At 46.3% G+C, this 15,098-nt stretch overlaps 1 protein-coding gene across 1 annotated transcript in view; it reads left to right on the top strand.

Moving 5' to 3' along the window:
• Nucleotides 1–15,098, top strand: part of LOC310771257 (trafficking protein particle complex subunit 11-like) — a gene marked incomplete at its 5' end in the record, with an annotated part of 44,086 nt that overhangs the window by 15,664 nt on the left and 13,324 nt on the right. Inside the window, 10 exons of the mRNA XM_083663906.1 lie at nucleotides 413–491; nucleotides 948–1,002; nucleotides 1,150–1,295; nucleotides 5,910–5,971; nucleotides 6,280–6,412; nucleotides 8,455–8,585; nucleotides 9,064–9,189; nucleotides 9,294–9,487; nucleotides 12,319–12,467; nucleotides 14,100–14,221. Of these exons, the coding sequence (XP_083520032.1) occupies nucleotides 413–491; nucleotides 948–1,002; nucleotides 1,150–1,295; nucleotides 5,910–5,971; nucleotides 6,280–6,412; nucleotides 8,455–8,585; nucleotides 9,064–9,189; nucleotides 9,294–9,487; nucleotides 12,319–12,467; nucleotides 14,100–14,221 (1,197 nt within the window). The remainder of the gene's footprint in view (nucleotides 1–412; nucleotides 492–947; nucleotides 1,003–1,149; nucleotides 1,296–5,909; nucleotides 5,972–6,279; nucleotides 6,413–8,454; nucleotides 8,586–9,063; nucleotides 9,190–9,293; nucleotides 9,488–12,318; nucleotides 12,468–14,099; nucleotides 14,222–15,098) is intronic.

Raw genomic sequence — 15,098 nt, 5'->3', positions numbered from 1 at the left:
TACATACTAAACACACAGACAGTACATAGTAAACACTAGGGGGAGGGGTTGCTAAGTAGTTTGGTGTATACCTTGGTCTTTGGGGACACAGCACACCCCACTTAAACCCAACAGCAAAAAAATCTAAAAATGTATGATATTGGATTTTTTTGTTTTTGCCCGATATTTTCCAACTCTTTTGACCAATGGTGACATACAGATACAGTATATGCACACATCTTCCCCATCTATTAGAGCTCAACAGTCACGTGACATTTCAAGCCCCGGAGGAGAGTTCCTCATTCATTTTCTCCATAGACATTTTGAAAAATCCTTACATAACGAGTTTTAAGGCTGGAACCAACCAAGCCAACCTGTGACCTACTGAATCAATGAAATGTGTTAAGGTGTTTGATGGTCTCTCTCCATGCAGGAGGTGATCATAGCCCTCCTCAGTAACGCTGTGGCCCAGTTTAAGAAGTACAAGTGTCCTCGTATGAAGAGCCACCTCAGTGAGTACCACAGCTTTTCTCATCATTTCATTTCCCAACCAGCTTTCCTGACCTATGGCTTGGAATGAGCCGTGTCCATACACCACAAATGTATTTATTTATTTTTTTGCATTTTTTTTCCCACCAGGCTTGTAGAATGGTAGGGGAAACACTGCATTGATGAGCAGCGCTCCTCTCTAAAAGTTGAGATGTTTACTGCTTAAGGGCGCCCAGAGCGCTTAACACCAGCCGCAGTGCTGGGGAGCACTCCTAGAGCAAGAGCATCTTTACCATGGAGAACGAATTGCAGAAAGGCGCTGGCAGCTAAAAAAAAGCGTTCTGTGGACACGACTCCTTACTGCTGTTGCATTCGAGAAAGCATTTTTTAAATGTATTGGTCTTACCTCACATTGTCAGTCTTTTCTTATAGAGAAGTATTTCTCTCTCTCTCTCTCTCTCTCTCTCTCTCTCGTCCAGTGGTGCAGATGGGAGAGGAGTACTACCATGCTAAAGACTACACCAAAGCCCTGAAGTAAGTCACCAAATCTGCTTTCAAAAAATATACTGCTCTACACCATGTTTTTCTATACCTAGGTGAAAAAATATACCTTGTTGTTTGGTGTGTGTGTGTGTGTGTGTGTGTGTGTGTGTGTGTGTGTGTGTGTGTGTGTGTGTGTAGGCTGTTGGACTATGTGATGTGTGACTATCGCACAGAGCGCTGGTGGGGTCTGCTGACGGCCATCTTGAGCACAGCCCTGCGCTGTGCTTATCTGATGGCCAACGTCAAAGACTACATCACGTACTGCATGGAGCTGCTGGGCAGAGGTAAGCACTGGGTTACACCATATCAAACATATGGACAGAGTCAGCGTGACGTCACTCATTGGTTTTTGGACTCTAGTTTTGAAGCCTAGTGTGGCCGTTGCCATCTTGCTTCTTGCGCAACTCGTGCCAGACCAGGGCTTTCCCAGAGCTGCAGCTCCGCCTGCTATCGGTCTGTGATCGGTGAGCTGCATGATCACTGGACAGGTGACCTGTCAATCAGCCCCAAAACATAGTCTCTTCTATCTATCTTGAAAGGTGAAATTAGCGATATAGAGCAAAACTGTTTTTTTGAACCAGGCTGTAAACATGCTTAATCCTGTCCTAGCTTTCGATTCCCACCTGGGACGCTGTGAGACGCTGTGAAGGAGTGCGTGCCCGTCCGCATGTCCTCCAGTGCCCACCGCCCGGGTGGGGTCGTCAAAAAGGGCCTTTCTGTGTGGAGTTTGCATGTTCTCATGCAATATCCTGGTCGCTGAAGTGGTGCCTCCTCTGGTCGTTAGGGGCGCCTGTTCGGAGGAAGGGGAACTGGTTGGAATAGCGTGATCCTCCCACGTGCTATGTCCTACCGGCGAAGCTTCCCCTGTCAGGTGAAAAGAAGCAGCTGGCTAACTGCCCATGTCTCGGAGGAAGCATGGAGCCAGTTTTCGGCTCTCCCCAGATTGGCAGAGGGTGGAGCAGCAACCAGGATAAATAAATTAAAATTAGCACTAATGGGGGATAAAAATGGGATAAAAAAATCCTGTCCTATGTAGCTAGCTAACTATTAGTTAATAGTTACACCAGGGAGCTGGAGTAACCTACCAGTCCTGGCTGACTCCCCCTACACGCCACGGGCGAAGTCGAAGCCACGGTGAGGCATTATCATGAAACCCACAGCCCTGTATAATAAATGTGCAATGACGTATCTACACCAGTGTGAGGCAGCAATGCACTAAACCGTGCCTAGTCTGGCGGAAACTAAAATGAAGAAGATGGACTATGGACTCTGCTGCTTTAAAAAAATGAAGCAGCATGCTGTTTTGGCAGAATTCTGGGGGTTTAGTCCCCTTTAAGAGATAACAGCTGGTGCAACAGGTTGCAAGATTTCTTTCTCAGCACAATCCATGTTGTTCCTCTTTCTATCAGATATGACGATCAAACTAGTCGCTTTTCGGCGAAATTCAACATTTTGAATTGGTTTGACTAATAGAGACGCTGCGTAATGTGTCATCATTCAGAAACCACGCCCAAGACGGGGGAAAACACAAACTCCTGTCCAATCCTGGCGTCCTCCTATGTCACGTGCATGGTTGCGTGTTCCACCAAAAGATCGTATATACGGAAGATGAACACTCCAACTTACTTCCTTGACAGCTAGATCCATATTCTTCTTCTCGCCAATTCTTTCTCAATGGCTTCCTTGTTTTGCTCAGGAGTACAAAAAAACTTTAACTGGTGATTTTTTACATTTGTTTTCTGCGCAGCCCACCACACAACAGCTTTTAGCTATGTTTAATTCAAGGAAAATGATGCTGGTGTGTGGAAATGAACGGAGCTCTTCCCCCGTGATGGGCGTGGCCTATTACATGCAGTGTCTCTATCAGAGAGGCCATTTACACCTGGCATTAACATGCGTTTTCTGCCATCAGATTGCAATCCGATTGTATTTTATCACTTGAAAGTACAGGTTTAAACACCCCCAAAACGCATTGAAGAAGGATTGCAATCTGATCGGCCAAACCACCTCCGGAGGTGGTCAGGGACGCATTATGACAACATTTAACACAAGTGTAAATGCAATGCGTCCTCTCAAAACGCATTCAGCAACTACCATACGGAAATACATAATCTTCGGAAGTCGGTGACGGCACTCACACCTGAACGCAATTCCCCGGCAGCACCGCACCGGTGTGTGCCCTCATCTCGCCGCTGTGCCAGATGAACACACACACAGGCAGCCTGTCACCATGGACCGGCTAAAAATTCTCTATCTCCCCCCCGCTCCGCTTTTGCACAACAATCGTAGCGTTGCTTCAAAGTTTTGCTGCGGAGGTTTTGCCACGGCTGTAACCACCTGTGTTGCGTTCAGGTAACATCCTAAATTACAATGTTATACAATTGAGAGCATAATTTCTCTTTTATATCAACACTTCTCCTTTGGAAAAGGAGTGGAAAATGAAAGGAAAATGAGGGAGAAAGGGTTCGAACCCTTTCCCCCTCATTTTCCTTTCATATAAAAGAGAAATTATGCTCTCAATTGTATAACATTGTAATTTAGGATGTTACCTGAACGCAACACAGGTGGTTACAGCTAATGACATGCACGGAAAACGTATGTATGTGTGTGTGTGTCTCGGACCCAGTGTCATTGTTAATAAACAGATAAAGAAATAGATGCAGTGCTGCGTGATCGGCCATCGTTTTGTCCAGGTGAAGGGGACGTTCACTGTGCATTTGAGCTTAACAATAACCTCTATTTCCCTGTGCATGTATGAAACATGCATGCACACGTTCAGGGGGCGCGCGCGTGATGACGTTCGAGCTGGAGAGCAATCGGATTGCAATCTGTTCACCCAAAACGCATGTTAGTGCCAGGTGTAAATGGAATCAGGCTGAAGTGATAAAATACAATCTGATTGCAATCTGATGGCAGAAAACGCATGTTAATGCCATGTGTAAATGGCCTCAGATAGTCATAATAGCTCCAGATAGTTAGCTATAAACCAATACAAGGTGAATGGAGTTTTGCTGAAATGTACTGTGTGTGCACTGTGGAGGACATTTCAGTGAGCCTCAGTCAGCTTGCACAGACAGGAGCGTGACCCCGTTGACCTTCTATTTGTTTGTGGCTAACTCTCTGGAGCTGGTTTGAGGAGCAGCATGGATTGTGCTGAGAAAGTAATCTACCGATCAATATCATCATTGGTAAGTAGCAAATAGGGCTAGGGTTCCAAAAATCTGAACTATCCCTTTTATCTAAATGAGGGGTTCTCAAAGTTTTCATGACTCTGTCGTTTGGGTTAGGTGATTTCTCTCCACTCCCCCAGGTACGGGGCCGAGGGGCTATCCTTTTACCACCCCGGCCTGGGGGGGGTTCACCCGGGCTATATTTCTGGGCACACCTCTAGCAGCCATGTCACCGTATCGTCATCCACAGACAGCAGGCCATGCATCCTGTTGGGAGCCCGATACATCGGCCATTCCAGAATGACATGGTCTGCTGTCTGTTCCTCTGCACCGCACTCACATGACTGAGGGCCAATTGGGAAGCCAGCATCTTATTGAGAGGTGCGTCCGGGTGGTGCAGCAGTAGATTCCCTGCCTACCAATACGAGGGTCGCAGGTTCGAGCCCCCGTGTTACCTCCGGCTTGGTCGGGCGTCCATACAGGCACAATTGGCTGTGTTTGCGGGTGGGAAGCCAGATTAAGGGTATGTGTCCTGGTCGCTGCACTAGCGCCTCCTCTGGTCGGTGGGGACGCCTGTTCAGGGAGAGGGGAACTGGGGGGAATAGCGTGATCCTCCCTCGAGCTATGTCCTGCCTGTGAAACTCCTCACTGTCAGGTGAAAAGAAGAGGCTGGTGATGTAGCAGAGGAAGCATGGTGCTAGTCTACAGCTCTCTCCAGATCGGCAGAGGGGGGTGGAGCAACGACCGGGACAGCAGGGGGAATTGACCAAGTATAATTGGGGAGATTTTTTTTTATTATCATTGAGAGTCACCCAAGAAAAAAACTCAACACAAAATAATTCAGAAAATAAATATTTTCTCTTTTGCCTATTCTAGACTAAAACATGCCATGTTTAGGCGACCAACTAAGGTTTTACAATACAAGAAAAAACCTGCATATTTGTGTGAACATTAGAGATGCGAGGATGAGCTTTTATGCCACCCTAATGAAGCATCCGCCCGCCATAAATCCACGCAAATTATTTTGTACTATTTTTAGATCTGCACCCGACATTTCACAACGCTATAAAGGAGCGATTTGGGCAGATTAACTTAACTGTTTGTGCTGCCGTCGGTGCGATCACTGCAGTTAACTCCAAATAAGCTTCCATGCTGTATTATAATCCAGTCCATCACTTGCCCATGTAGCATACTAGGCTAACTGATGCTATAGCTTTAAGTTTAGATCAAGACTGGATTGACCTGTAATGGGAAAATAATACGAGCGCGTCTTCTCTTCCAACGTGTCTTCAGTGGAGACTCCTTGTTCTGGTGACATCATTGACCATATAAGGAGTTAAAAAATAAGGCGTCCCATCGCGTGGCTATTTGTTTAGTACTGCTTTGAGTCCTTGGGGGTCCTTGCCATCTAACAATAGGTGACTAACATGTGCCTGACGAAAAATGCAGCTTAAAATACGTTAATAGACTAGGTAACGTAATTAATATTAATGTTCCTCATTAATGATATATCATTTCACCCGCCCGCATCCCATCCGCTATTAATCAGAATGTTTATTTTTATGATCCATGGATATCCACGGTCAGCGCGGTTATAACTGCAGCATGCGCATCTCTAGTGAACACACACACACACACACACACACACACACACACACACACAGGAGATGCTGTAATGTAATGTAGGAGTGTTAAAGGTTGTGACGTAGTCTTCTTGTCGTCCACTAGCTTCTACCTTGCAGGAGGAGCAAAAGTCAAGGATTGAGAAGAACCTCATCAAAGTCCTCATGGTAAGTAGATGACTCCACCCGGCCCAGCACGCTACATACACCAAATTACACATCTGTAACGACGAGAACGCTTTTTCATTTATTTTCATTAAGATTGGACATGTTTTTTAAGTGAGAATTTACACTACCTGTTTGCTATTGACAGTTAAATTCTCATGCACTATAGGGCTGTCACTTTTTACGCAAATCATTCAAATACATTCAAAGATAATTGCAGAAAACATTATTTTATGTCGGGTTTTTAAAGTGTTTAGATGTGATTAACTTCTGTAGCAACATTTTAAACGCCTTTTTCTTCATTCCCTCAGAATGAAGCTCCAGACGCCGAGCCCGAGTGCGACCCTGGCTCCTGCAGTGCAGCTGGCTCACTGTGGAGCGACCGCATGGCTCTAGCTGGATCCAACGAGTTCACCATAGAAGTCCAGGACTACGTACCATTCAGTGAGTTATCACACGCGCACGCTCACACACACACACACACACACACACACACACACACACACACACACACACACACACACACACACACACACACACAGACACACACACACACACACACACACACATTTGGAATATGTATTTATGTCCACATAAATACAAGTATGCAAAGGACATAAACAGTAATAGTGCAGTCAAATCCTGTGAGTCAGTCAGTTACATGAGTGCCCAGACGGCAAACACAATAATGCATACACATAAGAAACACACAGGCTGATAACATGGCAGGTTGATATATACAGTTATACTGTAATGCAAGTAATGTAATGCGAGTCAGTATCCACTTCATGGGTACAAAAAGCAGCGCCTCCTCCATATTGAGCGGCTGCCGATAATAGTAGATATTGAACAATATCTCGCTAACTGCTTGGGCCTTCTATTTGGGAGACCAGCCATCTGAAGGCCTCTCACAACCAGCTTATGGACATGACCTGACACACACACACACACACGAGGGATGAAACGATAACCGGTTTTAATGATAAAAAAAAATGATTTAAGTTAACTCATTCATGGCCAGTTTAGGACTGCCAATATTTAGCACAGGCCAAAGATTTTCATAATTGTTGGTCATCTTTCAAGACCCACAGTAAATTATCTATTAGCACCAAAGTGATTTGCAATACCTCAAAATGAAGATGTATGTCTCTGGGTTCACCAGGAAAAAAAAGTGAGCTTTTAGCATGTTCTGTACTCTACTTATAGCCATTTATATACACCCTGTTTTCACCAAAAAGGTCTCTCGGAGAAGATAAATTGCAGAAAATGGCATTTTTCTAAATCACACAATCTCAGGCAGAACTCGCTCTCAATTCTTTTATTTTGAACTGTATTGACATCAGACATGTAAATATTATTCGTTATGACACAAATGAAAAAATAATAATAATATATATATATATATATATACATGATGTGCCTTTTTTACATTCAACAATACAGTTTACTCAGTGTGAGTGTGATCATAGAATAGAATGCAGAGATCAGTGTAGTCTCTCTCACACACACACACACACACACACGCACACACACACACACACACACACACACACACACACTCTCCTTCCCGCGAGATCATCCGGGTCCTGTCGCATTGGAATCCAGTCTTCCTCGCTCTCGACAGGAAAGTGGCCGTGCTGCTCTGCTGCTTGGCTCTGTGTGAAAGCCATTTCTGTGGCGAGGCTGCTGTTCTCCTCCTCACACAGTTGTGACTCCGTCTCGTCTCTTTCGGGCTGGCACATAGGAACGGGGTCCAGGGACCAGGATCGATCATGTTGGTCACGGGTTTGACTACCGCGGTTTCGATGTCCGCTGCCCTGCAGCAAGCCGATCAGCTCTGCAGTGCGCCGAGGGGCATTTCAATGGCGTTTCTCCTCTGCAACAAGGAAGCGTGTTTCTCTGTTCTCTGTTTTTGCTCCTGCTAATTTCAAACAACAGCTGCGGTATGTGTTTGATAACGTGCTGTCGGCTTGACTTTGAGGTTAGGGACCTGAAAACATGTCACAGGCTGGGGAAGTGTTTGAACTACACGCTGTACTAATAAAAACAAAAACACGTCAAACACGTCATTGGCGGGGAGGGCTATTTCTGATAACACGTCAAAGACGTCTTTGGCGGTGAATGAGTTAAAGACCAGAAATGTGTTTTTCTTCTTGTTCCTTCAGTTAGATGTTTGATCTTCACTGTGCAGAATGATTCAGTCTGTGCAGAGTTTCACACTAGAAGCTGTTTCCACACGCGTGACTCGTCTGCTGAAAGTGGACATTTTCTCTGAACTCATTGAAAATTAAAATTTCAGAATCAGAATAACGTTATTGATCCTCGGGGGGAAATTGAGTAAATTGAGTTAGGGGGCGAGCCTGCAAGCATTTAATGAGTGACATTTATTAAAGAAGACATTGAACATCGCAATTTGATGTTATCGAACTGTTGAGACTATATGACGATTTTCCTTGAAGTAAACTCTCCCCTCCCTCTGACTCCAGTCCAGTGTAAAGCCAGGTTCCACTCTCCCAGTTTCCACGTGGACCAGCCCATCCAGCTCCAGGTTTTCCTCCGAGCCGACTGCCCGCATCCTGTCAGGTTCAACAAGCTGGCCGTCAGCCTCAGTAACCAGGTGCACGCGCACACACACACACACACACACACACACACACACACACACACACACACACACACACACACACACACACACACACACACACACACACACACACACACACACATATACACACACACACACACACACACACACACACATATACACACACATACGCACGCACGCACGCACACACACACACACACACACACACACAGTCTAATAGCCAAACAAATACAGGAGCACTTACAGTCCCTGCTTATTAATAAAAAAAAATAAAAAAAAATCCAAACATGTGCAAAGTGCAAACTCATCAGAAATGGAGCGTAAAAAACCTGTAGTGTCTGTTTGGTTGAACATTTCTTCATGCTTAGCAATTCTGCTGTGTCAGCAACACCTGGCTCCGTTTGAAAATGTGTGTTTCTCCTAAATGTCTGGCCGTGTGTGTGTGTGTGTGTGTGTGTGTGTGTGTGTGTGTGTGTGTGTGTGTGTGTAGGAGTACAACCAGTGGTGTGTGGTGGAGTCGTCGGGCCAGGAGAGCATGTGCCTGTCGCCGGGGGCAACCAGATGCTACAACTTCAGCTTTGTGGCCAAGACCGAAGACGTGGGCAAGAAGATCGAGGTAGAGCAGGCCCACATACAGACCAATATACAGTCAGGAGGCAAAACAAACATTCTTAAGCTTGGCATTCATTGTGCTCTGTACTTGTGCGTGTGCGTGTGTAGATGACAGGTGTGGAGGTGATGCTGGGCAGTGACAGCAGGGGGCGCTGTGTGTTTGTGACCTGGAGAGGAGCAGGAGGAGACGCAGCCTCAGGCCACGAGGCACTGCAGGCCAGCCGCTCTGCCCGACCCAGAGCCCACACAGCCAGGGGGCGGGCCCAAGACTGGGACTGCATCAACATACAGCACAGCACCATGTAAACACACTCACACACACACACACACACACACACACACACAGAGCCCACACACACACACACACACACAGAGCCCACACAGCCAGGGGGCGGGGCCAAGACTGGGACTGTGCGCGCCGTACGGTATCGGTCTCGGGAGTGAATAATCAGACTTGACTCAGTCTCGGATGAATTAAATGTATGGTACAATCAGAAGATGCGCCCGTCGGCGAGTGGGATAAGCCTGCTGCAGGTCAGCACCTCTCAGCACATACTAGCCTGACATATAAGTCAGTGGTCCACATATATCAATAAATACATAAATCAACTTGCAGGAACGTCACAGCAGCAACACGTGATGTGTGACCTGATAAAGCCTTTCACTTGTCTGACAAACATGTTGACTTGGACGTGCCTTACGTTCATTACTTTCCATGTTTCACTCACAACTGCTTTGAAGTGTTAGTGAACTGAGGTTAGCAGATAACACATTAACGTAACCCAGCCATTAGCCATGTGCCCGGCTCAGGCTACAGTTAGCAGACAGTTAGCGTGGTGCGTCCATTCATGTATTTTTCCGAAACCCATAGTAGTCAAATGTCCCATTGGACCGAGAAATACAAAGCCATTGTTGGCGAAGGTCCATTGGTCCAAACTCCATACAAAGCTGCCCTGGCTGCAGTCCAGCAGCAAAAGCCTGTGCCGATGACAGCCAGTAGCCATGTGCTTTGTGTTTACTTTCTGTTAACGTTCGTCTCGTCAATGAAAAATACACATACAATACGTCATAGTTTTTATGATCAGGATCTATTTTTAGCTCATCATTGTCTCGTCTTTGTCACGGAAAAAAAGGGCAAACGTTTTTATGCCTCCACCTGGCGATAGCCGTGGCTGAAGGCATTATATTTTCGGGTTGTCCGTCACAGGACGCCTCGATGGAATTGCTTCAAATTTGGCTCAAACATCCACTTGGACTCAAGGATGAACTGATTTGATTTTGGTGGTCAAATTTCAAGGTGACCTCAGGAACGTCATTTTCATGCTGGGTAATGCGATATCTCAGGAACGGTAAGAAACGGAACGTTGTTTTGTTTATTAAATGACCGTCTGCGAGATATAGTGTAATGAATTATACTTGACCACTTGTCTGTCCGTCGTCGGTGCAAAGTTATGGCCCGCGTTTCTCCGTTTTTTGTATGATGGCAACTTTAGAGAAATACTTTTGACCTGCTGGATTATATTGATTGGTCGCTCATCAGAAGCATGGATTTAAGACTCCTTTTCCACAGTTTTGAAGAACACCATAACTTTAACCAGGTGAGTGGTGATTGCTGCACGCCTTCCATCTGACACTGTAGCACTGTCCCGTTTATACTTTCATCTTCACCTCAAAACTCACAGTGCTCTGTGCCATCTCCCCCCCCCCCCCCCCTCCCCCGCCAGTGAAATTCTACGTTACATTTATTTTCCCGTTGTTATTTTTTGTTCTCGCTTAAACCGAATGTTTTATGGTCACTCACGATTCAGTAGGTCACGGGTTGGCTTGGTTTGAGCCTTAAAACTCGTTATATAAGGATTTATCTAAATGTCTACGGAGAAAATGAATGCAGAACTTTACTTGCGCGACAATTTACGTCACGTGCCTTTTGAGCTATTACCATTATAAGTCCTTATTACATGAATGGGTAAAAAAAAAAATCTGTGTCCCACCTCTTAACTCATTGAGTGCCAAGGACGGACATGTTCGTCATTTCAATTAGTAACGTAGAGTGCCAAGGACGGACATGTTCGTCAATTGCGTTTTTTGACGGTGGGGCGTCGATCAAAGCCTTCTGCCTCTGATGTACAAATATTATAGCTATTGGATGTGTCTAACCTATTTTACAGAACCCTTAGGTGGCGACAGTGCTCTCCACATAACAGAAAGGCAAGGAAAAAACAAAGAAGAAGTCGTTATGGAAACGGAAATCGCATCGCATCCGTATGCATCGATATGCTGAAGCACGTTACTGCAGCTGTGCCTGCAGCAGCCAATCTGCTCCCACAATTGAGCAGCTCCGTGTCGGTTGCGACAGCAAATCCGCACATCCACACCGTGGAGTTGTTATTATTCCCAACTGGAAGCATCGTTGCCGGTGACAAACACACGCGGAACGCTGTAAAAAAGCAGGATGTCTAGCACCCTTCACTGTGCGCACAGCAAACTCAGCAGAGAGCCACCACAGACAGGAGGAGGAGTGTGCAGTTGAGGCGAGGCGGGGCGGGGGGGGGGGGGGGGGGAGGGGGCACGCAGAGCAGCACACACACAACACCCAGACAGACCCAGGCAGCAGGACAGGATTGACAAACGCAAGCCAGAATATCCGATGCCCACCAGATGACTCAGTGAATGTGCTTGAAATGCTGCATTTCACAAAAGGCGGAATAACTCAGCTTCTAATTTGAAAAGTGTCTTTTTGCTCAAAACAGCCTATCTTCTCCGGCTCATAACTAAAGAACGGAAAATGGGATCAATAAACTTTTTTTTGCAGATGATAGAATAGAGTCTCATCGTTCTTTGTGCGTGTTCAGTGTTTACATAGTAATATCACACAATATTCTGTGGGCCTCGAGAAATCACTGAAAACGCTCTGAAACTCTGGCACTGGGAGCATCCGTTCTCCAAAAGTGGCTGGCACTCAATGAGTTAACTACTGGCCCATTTCAAGGGAGATTTTCCAACATCTTACACTTACAATGTGTTTTTCCCCTTCACATTACCCTGCAGGTATTACATTATCAGTTGCTACGTGCACTGCTCTGTTTGCCACAGAAATGTGGTGAGCTGGTTGTCTTTGTTCCTGTCTTGTTAGGATCATCTCCAGAGTCCCAAAGATCTGTGTGGAGCTGAGCCACCAGCCTCCTGCGCTCACCAACGAGATGTACTGCATCACCCTCACCGTCCAATCACAGGAGGAGGGCGTGGCCAGAGATGTTAAACTGACGGCCGGCCTCAAACCAGGTACGGTATACAGAACGAGCTGCAGTACAGCAGAAAGGACACAATTAATCCAATCCATGTTGGATTTGGCCAAGTGCAATATCCAATGGCAGGAGCAGCTGGAATTTAATGAAGGTAAAAGTGTGGTGCTTCAGAGATGCCCCGGCCTACAAATCATATTGTCCAGTCGTAAGGTAACATGCTTGTTTGTTACAGACTCCAGCAAAAATCACATCATTTATATATGTGGGACTATATTTAGTGGAAATATTGCATCCCCACTAAAATCGGGAGAACATCTTCTGTACCGTCATGGTAAGGAGAACCTGTTTTTGTCTTGCCAAACTCCATGGTAACATCGTGTGTATGTTTTGTGTTGATTGGTCTTCATGGTAGCATTAGGTGCTTTCAGACTAAAGGCCGTTTCACACAGATGCGGTGCGGAGGCGGAATGCGGTACGAAATTCCGTGCGAATCTTCCGCATTGCAACCTATACACACAGGTCCGGTGCGAATTATTCGCAGTCCCACGTTCATTTTCCGCAGCGGAAAAACAGTGTTCAGTGTAACCAGTAGTTAGTGTCCCTCCTGGGCTCCCGTCTAGTAGGACAGCACCACCTACCCGCAAGCGCAAGCTAGCTACTAGTCGGCTAACGTCAGACAGACAGACAGACAGACACAGCAGCGAGACAAGCCATGAAAAGAAACTGGAGGCAGGGAAATTTCCATCAGTTGAAAAAACAATGAGAAGAGAAAATGGAAGCAGTAGCAGCGGACCCCAAATTTTATGCTAAACTGATAGTTAGCACTTGGATACAAGTGGCTAACATTAGCTCCATCCATTTACAACAGTGGTTTACAACGTTAGCAAGTAGCAATTTGTTACACAACAGCTACATTACCATCTTCAGTGGATCCCAGCTGCTGGGCGAATTGAAGATCTATTGTCGTTGATTTCGGTGTTGATCGTCATGGTGGTTGTCATATAAAATAAAATTGGATGTTGAGAAACCAAATTGATTAGCCGGGGGGTTTGGCAAGAGTAGTGGAGGTATGACATCAGCTGTAAACAAAGGATTTCATTGGTCAAACGTATTTTCCGCAGGTGTTTCCGTGCAGACGTCAATGTCCATTCGGAAAAATAAAATGCCGCATGAATGTTCGGCCGCGGTGTGCAAGCTTCAATTACAACTAATTAAAACATCTTTTTGCGAATGTCCGTGTCAATTATTCACACGGAGATCCGCACCGGTGTGAAACGGCCTTAAACAGTTCTGCGGACTCCCTGAGAGGAACTGCCCAGTGGGGAGGTTTCCAGAGAACTACATACCTCCAAGGGCTTTTTTCTGTTTGCAGTCGCCCCGCCAATAGGAACCATAGGAATGCTGAAGTGAGGCCGGTGGTTAGCATGCTAAACGCTGCTATTGTAGTAGCTTGACAGCAAAGCATAAAACACTAATGAGGGTTTCCAAATTCCAATCGTGGAAGTTGGAAACCCTCATTAGTGTTTTGCTTGCACCTGTGTTTACCCTGCCTTTTCGACACAAAATGTCCCCCGTGAGAAGGGTCTATTGTATCCTAGCACTATGAAAAGGTTCCTGCGGTCCCAAAGCACCGATTGTGTGTATGCGTTGTTTTGATTGGTGTCTCCAGGCCAGGATGCCAACCTGAGCCAGAGCACCCAGGTGACGCTCAGCGGCTCCACAGTGTGTGACGACACAGACCCTGCCCTGCTGCCTGACATCCCTGTGGGAGACCTCCACCCAGGCCAGAAGGTACACACACACACACGCACACGCACACACACACACACACACACATAGGGCTGTGTATAACGCACAGAGCAACGGCCTGGAACAGAGGAAATAGGGCCATGTGTAATGCATGGATTAACGTCCTGTAAATAGCTGACTTCCTGCCACGCAGTGCATCATATCCTTATTATCTGATCCTGCTGTATTCACCTCTCTCAGCCTGCTGCGCTTTGCTGTGTCACCTTTAACTACGCTATGCATTTGAACCTATCGCCCACAGTGAGCAAGGTTTTCCCACGAGGACCAGGAAGTAACCCTGAAAACTGTAATTCCTCGCATGGCCACTTGAGGCAGGGCTCAGAAGTCCCGTCGTTCCTGACCGTTCACCCCCATGTTAAAATGCCTGGCCCTTAACTCATTGAGTGCCAATGACGACTAAAGTCGTCAATTCAAATAGTAACGTAGAGTGCCAATGACGACTAAAGTCGTCAATTGCGTTTTTTGACGGTGGGACGTGGATCAAAGCCTGATGCATCTCCTGAAAAAATATGGGGGATGTTGAAGGTGTATAAGCTATTTTACGGACCCATTAGGTGGCGACAGTGCTCTCCAGATTAGAGAAAGGTGAGGAAAAAAACAGAGAAGAAGCCATGGGGAAACGGAAACCGATGCATGCTGTAACGTTAGCTGTGCCTGTGAACATCAGCCAATCTGCTCCCACAATTGAGCCTTTCTGTCTGTTGCGATAGCCCCTCCACATGATTAGTTGCCAGAAAAGGAGCACCCGACAGCCGACACCAGTGTCTTTCTGAAAAGATAAATTATTCTCAGCTGGAAGCGCTGGGAGCCGGCGACAAAAACGGCGGAACGCTGTGAAAATAGGCTGGATGCAGCCAGC

The sequence above is a fragment of the Poromitra crassiceps genome (genome assembly GCF_964638095.1).
Source record: "Poromitra crassiceps genome assembly, contig: HAP1_SCAFFOLD_474, whole genome shotgun sequence".
NCBI lineage: Eukaryota > Metazoa > Chordata > Actinopteri > Beryciformes > Melamphaidae > Poromitra > Poromitra crassiceps.
This window is presented reverse-complemented; position numbering and strand designations above follow the sequence as displayed.